The sequence below is a fragment of the Peromyscus eremicus genome, chromosome 3 (assembly GCF_949786415.1).
Source record: "Peromyscus eremicus chromosome 3, PerEre_H2_v1, whole genome shotgun sequence".
NCBI lineage: Eukaryota > Metazoa > Chordata > Mammalia > Rodentia > Cricetidae > Peromyscus > Peromyscus eremicus.
Window position 1 is genome coordinate 39,946,281 of NC_081418.1, and position 12,389 is coordinate 39,958,669.

Consider the following 12,389-nt stretch of genomic DNA (forward strand, 5'->3'; position numbering starts at 1 on the left):
AGTTCCTCATGTTGTAATGACCCCAACCATGATTATCTTTACTGCTACTTCATAATTGTAATTTTGCTACTGTTATGAATCATAATGTGAATATCTGAGATACAACCCCTGGGAAAGGGTTGTTCAACCCCTAAAGCGATCACGAACCACAGGTTGAGAACCACTGCTCTAAAGAGATTGAACCAGAAATTTTTGATTGATTTTTGGCTAGGCTGGCTAAGCAGAAAGCTCACGGGATCTGGCTGTCTCTGCTCCCTACTCTGGAGTTAGACATATGCACAGCTGTGCCTGAATTTTTACATGGATTCTTGGGGATCCCAGCTCAGGTCTTCCATGATGGCACAGTGAGCACTGAACCAGCTCCTTAGCCCCTGGTCCTACTTTTTAAAGCAAAAATTTTCTTTTATAATGATTGCTCTTTTTCTACAGTGTAATTTTCACTAACTTACAATCCAGAAATACTACGTTAGGTTTTTGTGCAGACTTTATACAAGAAAAGTCATATTTCTCCATCTCTTAAAAAACTTTAAAATATTTCCTGTTGTATTGTTTTTTAGATAGTTATATAATAAATGCCTTTAAAATTCAATATCAAGGGAAATGGTTGACTCTTCCCATTAATAAAATGTTTCTTTTGATCAATGAAAACTATATAACCTTACATTATCATTTTTATTTTTGTCTTGGTTGCAAGTACTTCTTGCAGACTTTAAATTTAAAATCTACTAGAATAGTGGTTTTCAACTTTCCTAATGCCGCGACTCGTTAATATAGTGAGGTTGTGACCCACAGGTTGAAAATCACTTAGCACAATGATGCTACCCTGGAGTTCTGATATTAGAATGTTGTTCTCAGAAGGTAGAGATTTTGCCTATCTTTGTTTTCTGTTTCAGGGGCAACGCTCCAGGCAGAGAAATAGCTCAAAGGCGCTATGGTGAGAGTCTTATTTTCCAAATGTATAAACATCACATAACTCTCTGGTTGTTTAGCTTCTTTCAATTTCGGTATGAAACAACATCCTATACTCTGAAGCACCCTTAAGAGAGCAAACTCTACTAACCACTCCCTGCTGAACAACGGGCTGTTGTATAACTGAGACTTGTCTCGCTGTTTCACAAAACCATTTCTTACTGGAATTTATGCCACTCTGCAGCACACAGAACAGTCTTGGGGATGGTGTTCTGGGGTTTGGTGTCTCTTTAGTGTTAGAGTGGCATGTGGCTCACATCCTTATCTTTTGGCAGAATTAATTTGGAGAAGACACAGCAAAGGGCACCCGAAAGCACCGTGAGTGGACCACGCACCCCGGAAGCCGCCCTCTGCACCTTGGTTGTGTCTCAGCTCCACCCTTGCCCTTTGCCTGGAGCAATGATACGTCTTTCTGGACTCTGGTCTTTTACTTGGGGTCTACCCCACCCTCACATTCTAGCCACTTCCCTTCAAAGCCCCAGGCTCATTTCGCTGCTTCTTAGCCTTACACTCCTGACCTCTTGCTTTGGTTACTCTTAATTCAGATCGCTGACACTACTTTCCTGGTGGGGATCATGCCACCCCAGAGGTTCAGCCTGTGATGATTTCAGGTCACTGCCTTCCCTGGAAAGGGCTCCAGGGCCACTCTTTCATAGAGATTTCTGCTGTCTTCTGATTCTCTGTTTTACTTTATTCAGAAGATTGAGAACATACCATGTGACCACATCAATGTTTTTCTTCTCTTTTTTTGTTTGCTTTTCCTTTGCTTGTTATTATTTTTCTATGTAAGCAATAAAATAAACCTGACTAGGTTAAACTACATGAACTTTTCCATAATCAGGCTGGGGATAGAGCTAAATGATAAAGCATTTTCCTAGTGTGTTTGTGACACCGGGCTCCCTGCTCAGCAGTGTCATCTCTGGCTCTCCTGCCTGCTCTGTGGCTTTTGGGTTTGCCAACCTTTTAATTATAAGAGTGATTCCTGGGGCTGGAGAGGTAAGTCAGTGGTCAAGAGCACTTCCTGCTCTTCCAGAGGACTTGATTTTGGTTCCCATCACCCCCATTGGGCTGCCCACAACAAACTGTAGCTTCAGTTCCAGAGGTCTGATGCCCTCTTCTGACCTCTGCAGTCGTTCATACACATTTTACACACACACACACACACACACACACACACACACACACACACACACACACCATCTTTTTAAAGTTAGTTTTTAAATCAACAGAGACAGATTTAGAGGCACACTCTTTTAGTTTGTTTCTCCGGAGAAACTTAGTAGAGTCTGTTACAAGCTAGGTTTTAGAGAATCAAACATTTATCTTTTACTTCTGTACTGTATTATGTGTACATGTGTGCAAGCTTGTATGCATGCGGGTATGGAGGACAGAGAACAATCTGAGGTGCTGTTCTTCAGGTGCCTGTTACCTTTCATTTGAGACAGGCCTGGAAACGTTACCAAGTGGGCTAGTTTGGACAGCCACCAAGCTCCAGTGACTCCACCACAGCTGCGATCACAAGTGTGTGCCACCACGCCTGGGTTCTGGGGATCTGAACAGCTCTCGGGGACAAGTGGTTTACCAACTGACCCAGACCAAGAAGAACAAATCATAAGAATAATTTTTTAAAATTAGTTCTGTGGTTTCCAAAATTGGGTCTCTAATCTAATTAACTATAAACCGACTAGAACTATGCCTATTAATAAAAACTTGTATGTATAGTCTATGTGGTGATGTGACAATAAACAGTGTCATCATTGGATACTCGAGATATTCCTAAAGACTCCTAGTTCTACACGAACGTGCATATGATGACATCAAACACATTTGTCCAAGTAACAAGTATAGACGACTGATCTGTATTTCATAAAGTAGTAAAAGAAAACACTGAGGACAAGGATTCAAACTTCCAAACCAAGTGCTGCACATGTGTCCTACAAAGTGACTAGTTTGAGTAGAGCCTAGAGCAAGAGAAGACTGTGACTGCTCCAAGCTGCCCTGTAAACTTTTCTGTCCCTCGGCCACAGAATCCAGCAGCCCCACTAGTGCTTGACTTGCCAGTGGCAGATGGTCATGTTGTCAAGTGATCTTACAGGGCCATATAGATGAATCGTGGACCAAATCATCATAGTGTTGCAACAAAGCCTCTAAAAATAATAAGCTGTCATTTGGCCTGCAACTGGGCCTTAATATAGACTAAATGTTTAACCTTGAACCAACAGATGATCATGCAGCCTGAGCTGCATCATGTCCTGGGAAATATCTGACCAATCAGGCCATAAAGTTAGCAATCTATAGCAGCATTGCTTCATCAAATGATGATATATTTTTATACATTATATATGCATACATGTATATGTATATATGTACATAAACACACACACATAAATGGTTGTGTCATATAGGCCTTGAAGGCACACTTAATTTGCAGGAAAGGGCTCCAGTGTTCCCCATCCCTGCTCTTGCTACACGGCCTTCTCTTTCCTAGCTGTGCCTGTGGCCTTACAGGCAATTCTCTCCTACAGTAGGTGAAAGAGGAAGAAAGGATTCAAGCCTGGCTTACCAGTGGCTACGTTCCACATGCAGGAACCCAGAAGTTGATTGGCTGCAGCTGCCCACCTGTCTCTGGGAATTCTTATAGGACAGTAATGAATATAAATCCATTCAGTTTTCAGAACTTGGGGCAGTGCACTTAGTTGATTATTTTGTAGGGAAGAAGAAGTGGCCAGATATTCAACCATTTACCAATTTATGAGTTGCAGCCAATATTGTAAAGCCCAAATATTAGAAGGGCAGTGACTGGATTCTTCAGGCTAGAATATACGCTCTGGATCATGGTTCCATACTGGATGCTGTTTCTTCTATGGTTGGGATGAAGAGGGTCTGGAAATGTTTTCTTAAACCTGGCTGTGTGTGAAATCTTCACAGAGCTAACTTCATAAATTCACTTTCACGTGATCTTTCCAATGTGATCCTGTATTAAGAGGAACTTGAGTAACCCTCCAAAACATGCTCAGAACAGCTTTTCTGGTAGAATCCCTACTAACAGTGGAAGATTGGATAATAAGGAAAGCCATCGTCTTGGGCTGTTACATGAGAGGGAAATATATTTTCATATGAATCAGGCCACTACATTACGTTCTTTTGTTGTAATGGCAAGCCTGTCCTATGTGAAATTGAGATACACATGGTTTCTTGAGGAGAGGAAGAAATGGAGACATAGACTACTGTAAGCAGGAGTTAAATAGAATTCACGTCCCAATGAGTTAGTCTATGTCAAAATTTATTCAATAAGCGGATGGGGAGGTGACTCACTGGTTAAAAGCACTTGTTGCTCTTGCAGAGAACCTGGGTTAAGTTCCCAGCACCCACATGGTAGCTTACAACCATCCGTCACTTCAGTTCCAGGGGATCCAGCATTCTCTTCTGGCCTCTGTAGGCAATAGGCACACGTGCAGCACATCTACATGCATGCAGACAAAACACTCATACACATAGAACATAAATAAACTAATTAAAAATTGTTCAGTGGTAACAACCTTCATTGTAATCTCAGCTTCTACTCTATCCCCAACATTGATGGAATGAGGAAGAGAAATAAGATATCTCCATCTTCTGTGCAGACTCATGAACCAATTAAAAACTTAATTTTCATTGCAGCCGAGCCAGACTGGCCCCAAATGAGGTATCCTGGAATTTTAATCCTCCTGCCTCTATCTCCTGAGTGCTAGGATTATAAACATCTGTGACCATACCCAGTTTTAGGCAGTGCTAGGGATCAAACCCAGGGCTTTGTGCATGTAATCAGGCACTATACTGTGGTGGTATTGTGTTCCCCAAAATATTGTGCGCTCTAATAAGCTTATCTGGGGTCAGAGACAGAACAGCCACAATATTAAACATAGAAGATAGGCAGTGGTAACTCACGCCTTTAATCTTAGCATTCCAGAGGCAGAAATCCGTCTGGATCTCTGTGAGTTCAAGGCCACATTGGAAACAGCCAAGCATAGTGACTCATGCCTTTAATCCTAGAAAGTGAGCCTTTAATCCCAGGGAGTGATGGCAGAAAGTAGAAAGGTATATAAGGCGTGAAGACCAGAAACTAGAAGCTTTTGGTGGTTAAGCTTTTAGGCTTTTGAGCAACACATCAGCTGAGATCCATTCTGGATGAGGACTCAGAGGCTTCCAGTCTGAGGAAACAGGATCAGCTGAGGAACTGGCAAGGTGAGGTGGCTGTGGCTTGTTCTGCTTCTCTGATCTTCCAGCATTCACCCCAATAACTGGCCTCAGGTTTGATTTTATTAATAAGTACCTTTAAGATTCATGCTACACTATACCAACTGAGCTATATTCCCAGACTCTGTTTTGGTTGTTTTCTCGAGACAAGGTCTCTATTGCCTATACTAGCCTGGAACTCAGTAGATATCTCAGGCTGTCCTCAAATTTATAGCAGTCCTGTTGCCTTAGCTTGGTGTTGAGGTTACAGGGACGAAAGAAAGCAGTGCTAGGCCATCAAAGGACATACATGTTAATGACTCTTTGGAGCTTATTACAATCAAGGCTACAGGTCAGTCCAACCACTGCACAAATAACTATAGTGCTGGGGGGATATGGAGCACATCACCTTGGAAAAGAACTTTTCAAAGGGTCTGGAGATACAGGGAAGGGAGAATTCATTTCTGGTTGGAGGGAAAGGCTGTGTCTGAACTGAGTAATAGGTGGTTCCAAGTGGAAGGACCTGGGTGACTAAACACACTTAGCTAGAAAAGCTGAGAGTGTGTTTGGAGTGAGTTACATAGTGCAGCTAGATCTGCTGGAGCCGTGGTGGGCAGCCATGGCAATGAACCCCTGCTTGCATCTGTCTTGAAGGCAGTTGAGGGAGTCTGCCTTAGAAGTGACAGTCTTGGTCCCGGGACAGCAAGGTTAAAACACAAGCTACTGCTGTTGGCTTTTTAAGCCTGGAGAGCATGAGGGACCAGGATCCTACCTTGAAGAAGGTAGGAGACAGGGAATAAGGCAGAGTTGTAAGAGGGCAGCTGAAGCAGCTCTTCCGCAACTATAAGAGGCAAGCCAAGAGAACTGCAGATGCTTTACTGACACGGCTGAGCCTCTGAATGTGTATTTCTAACTGCTTGACCTGTGATGGGAAAAGGTATGCTTATCTCGAAGTTAATACAGCTTGCTATTATTTGGTGAAACCTCTGTGACTGAGTTTGCTAATCATTGGCTTCAGTGTTCTAGGGATAGAAAGAAATGCTCAGATTCCATCCTTGCTTGGCCATCTTTAGTTAGAGACTCAGAATAATATCCTTCCCTATAACAGAGGTGGGCTGGTTCCTTAAAATATTTTTTTAAAGCTGAAAGTGCTGCTACATGCCTGTAATCCTAGGTCTCAGGAGGCTGGAGCAGGAAAGTTGAGAGTTTGAGGCTATTCTGGGACACTTTGGGAGATCCCATCTCACAAACTATTTTAAGAAAAAAAAATGATTTATGCCATCATGCACTTAAAACTTTTTTTTATTTGATTGTTTATTTGTTTGGGTGTTTTCCTTACATGTATGTGTACCATGTTAAGTGCAGTGTCAATGGAGGCCAGAAGAGGGCGTCAGATTCCCTGGAACTGGAGTTACAGTTGTGAGCTGCCATGTGGGTGCTGGGAATTGAACTCAGGTCCTCTGAAAGAGCAGCCGTTGCTCTTAACTTCTGAGCCACTTCTGCAGCCCTCAATTTTTTTAAACATGATTTTTAAAATTTATTTCCATGTGTATTGGTGTGCCTGCATGTGTGTCTATGTGAAGGTGTCAGAACCCCCGGAACTGGAGTTACAGACAGTTATGAGCTGTCGTATGGGTGCTGGGAATTAAACTTGGGTCCTCTGGAAGAGCAACCAGTGCTCCTAATCTCTGAGCCATCTCTCTAGCCCCCCAGCCACAAATTTTTTAAATGATTCATTTTTATTTTATGTACTTTAGTGTTGTGCCTGCATGTATTTCTGTGTGCCATTATGTACTTTAATCAAGAATGGGCTACACTAGGCACATATAAACCTTTAACAACTTACACAGAAGATTTTGGTAACAGACATGACAGCACAATAGTTACCAGCCATGTGTGTTAAATTAATGGAAATTAAATAACATTAAGAATTCACTCCCTCAGATGCATCTGCAACACCGCAAGTGCTCATTAGCTAATCCTGGCTGGTGGCTACCATGTCGGATAGAACGTAGAGAGAACATTTCCATTACTGCAGAAAGTTCTAGACAGTACTAATCTAGACTTTGTGGGGTTTTCCCTATAAGTAAATATTCACTAAAACTACAAAAGAAAGAGGGGAATAAGTGGCTGAAAAGTAGTTCAGGGCCAGGTGTGCTACGCTAAGGAGCTGAATTTTGTCCTGAAGTTGAGGGGATTGGTTCAACTGAAAAGCACATTATGGTAAGAACCCCAGGGTAACAGTATGGAGGACGGAATGAAGTTGAATGTAGGCTGAGGAACGGAGACAGAAGGGCTCATACACAGTGGTGGTTTTTCCCATAGGAAGCTTATTGGAGAATTAAACACCTTTGTCTAGGTTCTGGATCCTATACATGCAGGCAGAGGATGAGGAGGTATGTGTGTCTACCAGAGAAGCAGGCAGATACCTAAGATCAGACTGTGTATGGCAGACAGTTCTGAGTTCTTATCTTGACTCCATCCCTTAAGATACTGGCCTAGTACTGCTCACTGAAAAAAATTAAAATCATATTTTTATTTATGTATGTGTGTGTTTGTGTGTGCACGCGCATGCCAGAGTTTGCGTGAGGGATCAGAGGACAACTTGCAGGGGTTGTTTTCCTCATTTCGCTGTGTAGGTCCTAGGGATTGAACCCCGGTCATCAGGCTTGCATGCAGGCACCTTTACCTGTTGAACCATTTTGAGGTCCCTGTTCACTTTCAAACCAAACACCAATGCCCTCCTTTGAAGAAAAAGATTGTATGTACTTTGTAGGCTTGTCCCAAGGACTAAATTATATACTGTAGGGGAAAAGTACTTAGCAGGTAGTATATTTTGTGCATGCTATGCTCCAGATAATTTGGTTGTTAGTATTGACTAGTAGGATCAATGGTTGTGTATAAGTAGGAAATAAATACAAGGCAAAAGAGAGTTAACTGGATGAATAAGGGAAAAGGACAGTAGTTATGATCAGAAAATGAGATGTTTGGAATTACAGTTTCAACTACAAATATATACTGCTTCAAATATCCTGGAGAGAGTGTTCAAACTGCTCCAAGGTCAAATTCACTAAAGAGGAGGTCCCGGAGTTGAGAGAACAGGATACTGGACAATACTGATAATCTATACAATCCGGTGGAGTGTACCCAAAAAGACCTCTTTTCTTTTTTGAATAGGGTGAATTCATGGCACGGCAGACTTGGCTTTGGAGATATAGAAAGCTGCTGACCCCCAAATTCGATCCTGATGGGAGGCATGGGTGAATATACAACTTCTTTAAAAAGCTATAGTGAAAAAGTGTCTTCAGTGTAGGGCCAGGTTTAATTATTAAATAATACATATAAGGACCTCTGATCTACAAAGGGGCACTCCAAGAATATAAATTCTCCCCAAATACTCATTTGAATATGACTTTCCTGTCCCACTTCAATAACCTTACCTAAACAGCTAAGGTTAGGGGTTGTCCGCCCAGCTCTGGGATGGCACATCCCAAAGCTTTTCCTAAGCTCAGTTGGAGCAGTAGGGAAGAAGTCGAAAAACGAGGTCTTTCTCCCCAGTGAACAGGACGCGTCATCCCTTTAAGAGACGCTTATTACTTCTGTCAACAAACATGAGTGGAACTCACAAGTACTAGACCCCAGCGGTAAAGATCCGCGGCTACTTTCCCGGCCATGACTAACATCAGCAGGTTGCCCAAGGACTGCGACTTTCCAAAGTTTCCTCTACTCTGCAGAGGTGAAACGTTGCTCCGAGAGCAGCCTGCACTGAGATCCCTCCAGGACTTGGCCTCCCTGCCTCCAGGACTCAAGGCCTGGATCTTCAGTTCCGGTGTACAGCTGTTCCACGTGGGCGTGTTGCCTCCTGAGGGGCGGGGCAGGGGCGGGGCCAGGCGGGAGGGCGAGGCCGGCCCCGCCTTCGGTGCTCCCATGGCTCCCCGCGCCCCACCGCCAGATGCTGACGTGTCCTTCCCTTCCCACTACACCTCCCGACACCACTGTCTCAGACTTCCCCGGAAGTCCCGCCCCATAGCTTGCCCGTCACCGCAAATCAGCTCTTTCAGCGCTTCCTGGAGCTCCCCACCCGTTTTGGGACCAAGGGGAGGGGCTTCACGAACAGAGTGCCTATTGGCTTGAGGTCCGGCGGGTTCTGGACGCTGATTGGCCAGAGGGCGGTGGCGCTCTGGCACGCTTGCGCGGCGAGTAGAACGTGTGGCGGCGGCGGAGATCGCGTCTCCTCTTTTGCTCTCAGTCCCGCTGCCGCTCCAGTGTGCGCCTGGCGCTTCCATCCAGTCCACCGTCGGTACCCTGTCGCCTGCCTGCTCCTCGTCGCCGCAACCCCTCACCAGCGCCGACACCCATCCTGACACCTCCAGTCCGGCCGGCCGCCCCACTCGCTGCCCTTCCAGCTCCACACATGGCCTCCTCCGCGCAGAGCGGCGGCTCCTCCGGGGGACCCGCGGTCCCCACCGTGCAGCGGGGCATCGTCAAGATGGTGAGAGCGGGGCCCCGGACCCGGACCCCTCTGTCGCCTTGGAGCGGGAGTCAGGCATTGACTCCTTCCCCTTCCGTCTGCGTGCATGGTCTCAGTTCGTCTTTCCTCTGCCCCTTCCTCACTCTCCACCCACTCCGAATCTTCACCTGGCAGAACCCCGCAGGAACTCCCCTTGACTTTTGCCTTCTGGGCACCCTGTCATGGTTCGGTCACAGTGATTTTCGTGGTCGCGGCTTTCGGAGCCCCTGGCTGTATACCAGAAGCAGATCTATTACTGATTTTATGAACGGAGATAGTTCGTGGATAGTTCTTCCCATCCCCCTCTTTCTGTCCATTTTGACATATGCCGACCAGTTTGCAGTTTTTCGAGCTCCTCACATCTTCTCTTTCCTGGAACCCCAGGAGTGCTTGGCTGTCATGAAGCTTTTCTCTTTCGACTGACTCTCAGTTACTTAAAGTTTTCTCAACTCTTTCCCCCTTTAGCTCTGTGTCTACTTTGTAAGGCCTGAAAGCTCCTGATCGTTGCATACTTTTTACTTAAAAATTTAGGCTGGCAGGGATCTTATGCTGATTAACATTTCTTCACTTCCTAAGGGTAAGGAGACTGTTTTAAAGAGGGCAAGTGACTTGCCTTGAGGGCACATGGCAGTTTGGACTGGAGCCAATAAAAGAGCCCAGGTGTTCTGATTCCCTGTGTAGGACTGTTTAACAGTACAGATCATGCCCACTTACATACCTTCACTTTCTTCATTCTGAATTTTGAGTTCGATCACCCCCACTTCCACGATAATTTTGTAGCACAAATCTGTTTTATTTCTTGTATTATCTCTCCTTTTTACCCTCCTACGTCTTGAGATGTGACCTTTCTTGTTTGGTAACAGGTTTTCTGATTGAGATGACTGTCATGTTTTAGATTGCTTTTCATATCATAACTCCAACTTTTCCCTCCAGAGTGGAAGATACTTTTTCCTCAAAGAGCCAGTTTTTAAACAATCTGTTTTGCTGTCCCATTGTCTTTCACAGGATTAATATATTCTGCAGGGGGACCTGAAAAGATGGCTCAGTGGATTAAAGCACTTGCCGTGCAATCATGAGGACCTGGGTTCAAATCTTCAGCACCCACATTAAAGCTGGATATGGCTGTTCCATTGCCTGTAACCTCAGTGTTATTCAGGGAATAGGTGGAGAGCGGTAGAGGAAGACACTGATGTTCTCCTCTGTGTTCCAGTATCCATGGCCTCTCCATGGGTGCTCAGGCACATGTTCCCTAACACACCCGAATATGTATACACACATGTGCCACTCTCAGACACTTGTATTTTGCAGCGTGTGTGTGTGTGTGTGTGTGTGTGTGTGTGTGTGTGTGTGTGTGTAAGTTCAGTCTACAGATTCCTGTAATTCTAATGTATTCATGTGTTAGGCAATAATCAGCTGCCAGCTGAGATTTCTTGGGATATGCAATATTGCCTTTTTGCCTTTTCTGTTTATTTACAGTCAGAATTCATTAGAGTTAACGAATAGGGAATTTTCAAGATCCATGTTGTCTCTCTGAAATTTTGACTCTTGAAAGGATTTTCCTGAAGTGCTTCCTCTTTGCCTACCCTTTTCATTTGCACTGGTCTTCTCTTCATTATAGGAACAGAGTATTGCTTAGCTGTCTGGTGTGGTTTTAGTGGCCTGCAGTGGATTTTTTAGTTTTCTTACTAAGGCTTGGTTTTTTTCTTAAAGGCGTCCCTTTTGTAGGAGTGAAGTTGTAGGAAGCTGAACTTATTTTTGCTTCCAACAACGTTGGAAGCCTCCAGCGTATCCGTATTTTCTGAGGTGGTTGTGCCTGCTCACAGATTACTTCCCCTGTGGATACTGTATTATCAGTGATCACTCACATTTTCAGCTGGGTTCTCGCCATATTTATTTCATCTAGTAAGCAGATGTCTATAATCTGAGGTTCAGATAGGCTGACTTACCCAGGTACCTTTTTTATTAGTAATATAAGAGGCAGAGGTGAAACTTGAGCCCAGGTCTGCCTGCCACAACACAAGCTAGTGTAAACCATTCTGTGAGGCCTGACTCCAGGACTCTAGGACTCCGGGGTATTACTTTCTGACATGAAGGGTGGGGCCGGTGATGCATGGCCACAAATTACAGGAAAGTGAAGCTGACCGTAATTGAGTTGAGGAAAGATGAGATGCTGTTCCATGACTTGTTGCTTGCTGCTGTTGTGGTTGTGTGACTTCACTTGGTGCTTGTGGTTGCTGTGTGCTTCAAAGTACTTGTGTGGCGTTTAAAATTCAGTGATTTGAGCAGTCTGCTCTGGGCATGGACTGCTGCACACCCTGACCACACCGCAGAGGGTGGGTGTATGAGTTACCAGTGGCAGATTTGTGCCAAGTTTAGAAGCCTTGTCTGGGATGAAGAATTGACCAGTGGCAAATTGCTCTCTGAAGCTCTTCTGCTAAGCAAAGTTATATTTTCTTGGAGAGTAATAGTTTCCAGTGGTACTCGGAACTGCTTTGTAAGAACTTTGCAAAGGAGGGTGGAGAGCTCTTTTGTAGGAAAGAGAGAAAGAAACAGGTGCTGCTCTCTCCTGCCTTTTGGAAGGGTGCAGAAATTTGAACACTGAGTAAGCAAAGGTGGGAACATTCAGGTTCCTCTGGACTGGGCTGGTCTGAGGGTCAAAAATGGTTGAAGGTGGAGGTTTTTTTCAGTGAGAAGG

General features: G+C 44.5%; 1 protein-coding gene across 1 annotated transcript in view; it reads left to right on the top strand.

The window, feature by feature from the left end:
- The first annotated feature begins 9,377 nt into the window (after positions 1-9,377).
- Positions 9,378-12,389, top strand: part of Snd1 (staphylococcal nuclease and tudor domain containing 1) — a 427,841-nt gene continuing 424,829 nt past the window's right edge. The window contains exon 1 of the mRNA XM_059257458.1: positions 9,378-9,676. Within this exon, the coding sequence (XP_059113441.1) occupies positions 9,599-9,676 (78 nt within the window). The 5' untranslated portion in view covers positions 9,378-9,598. The remainder of the gene's footprint in view (positions 9,677-12,389) is intronic.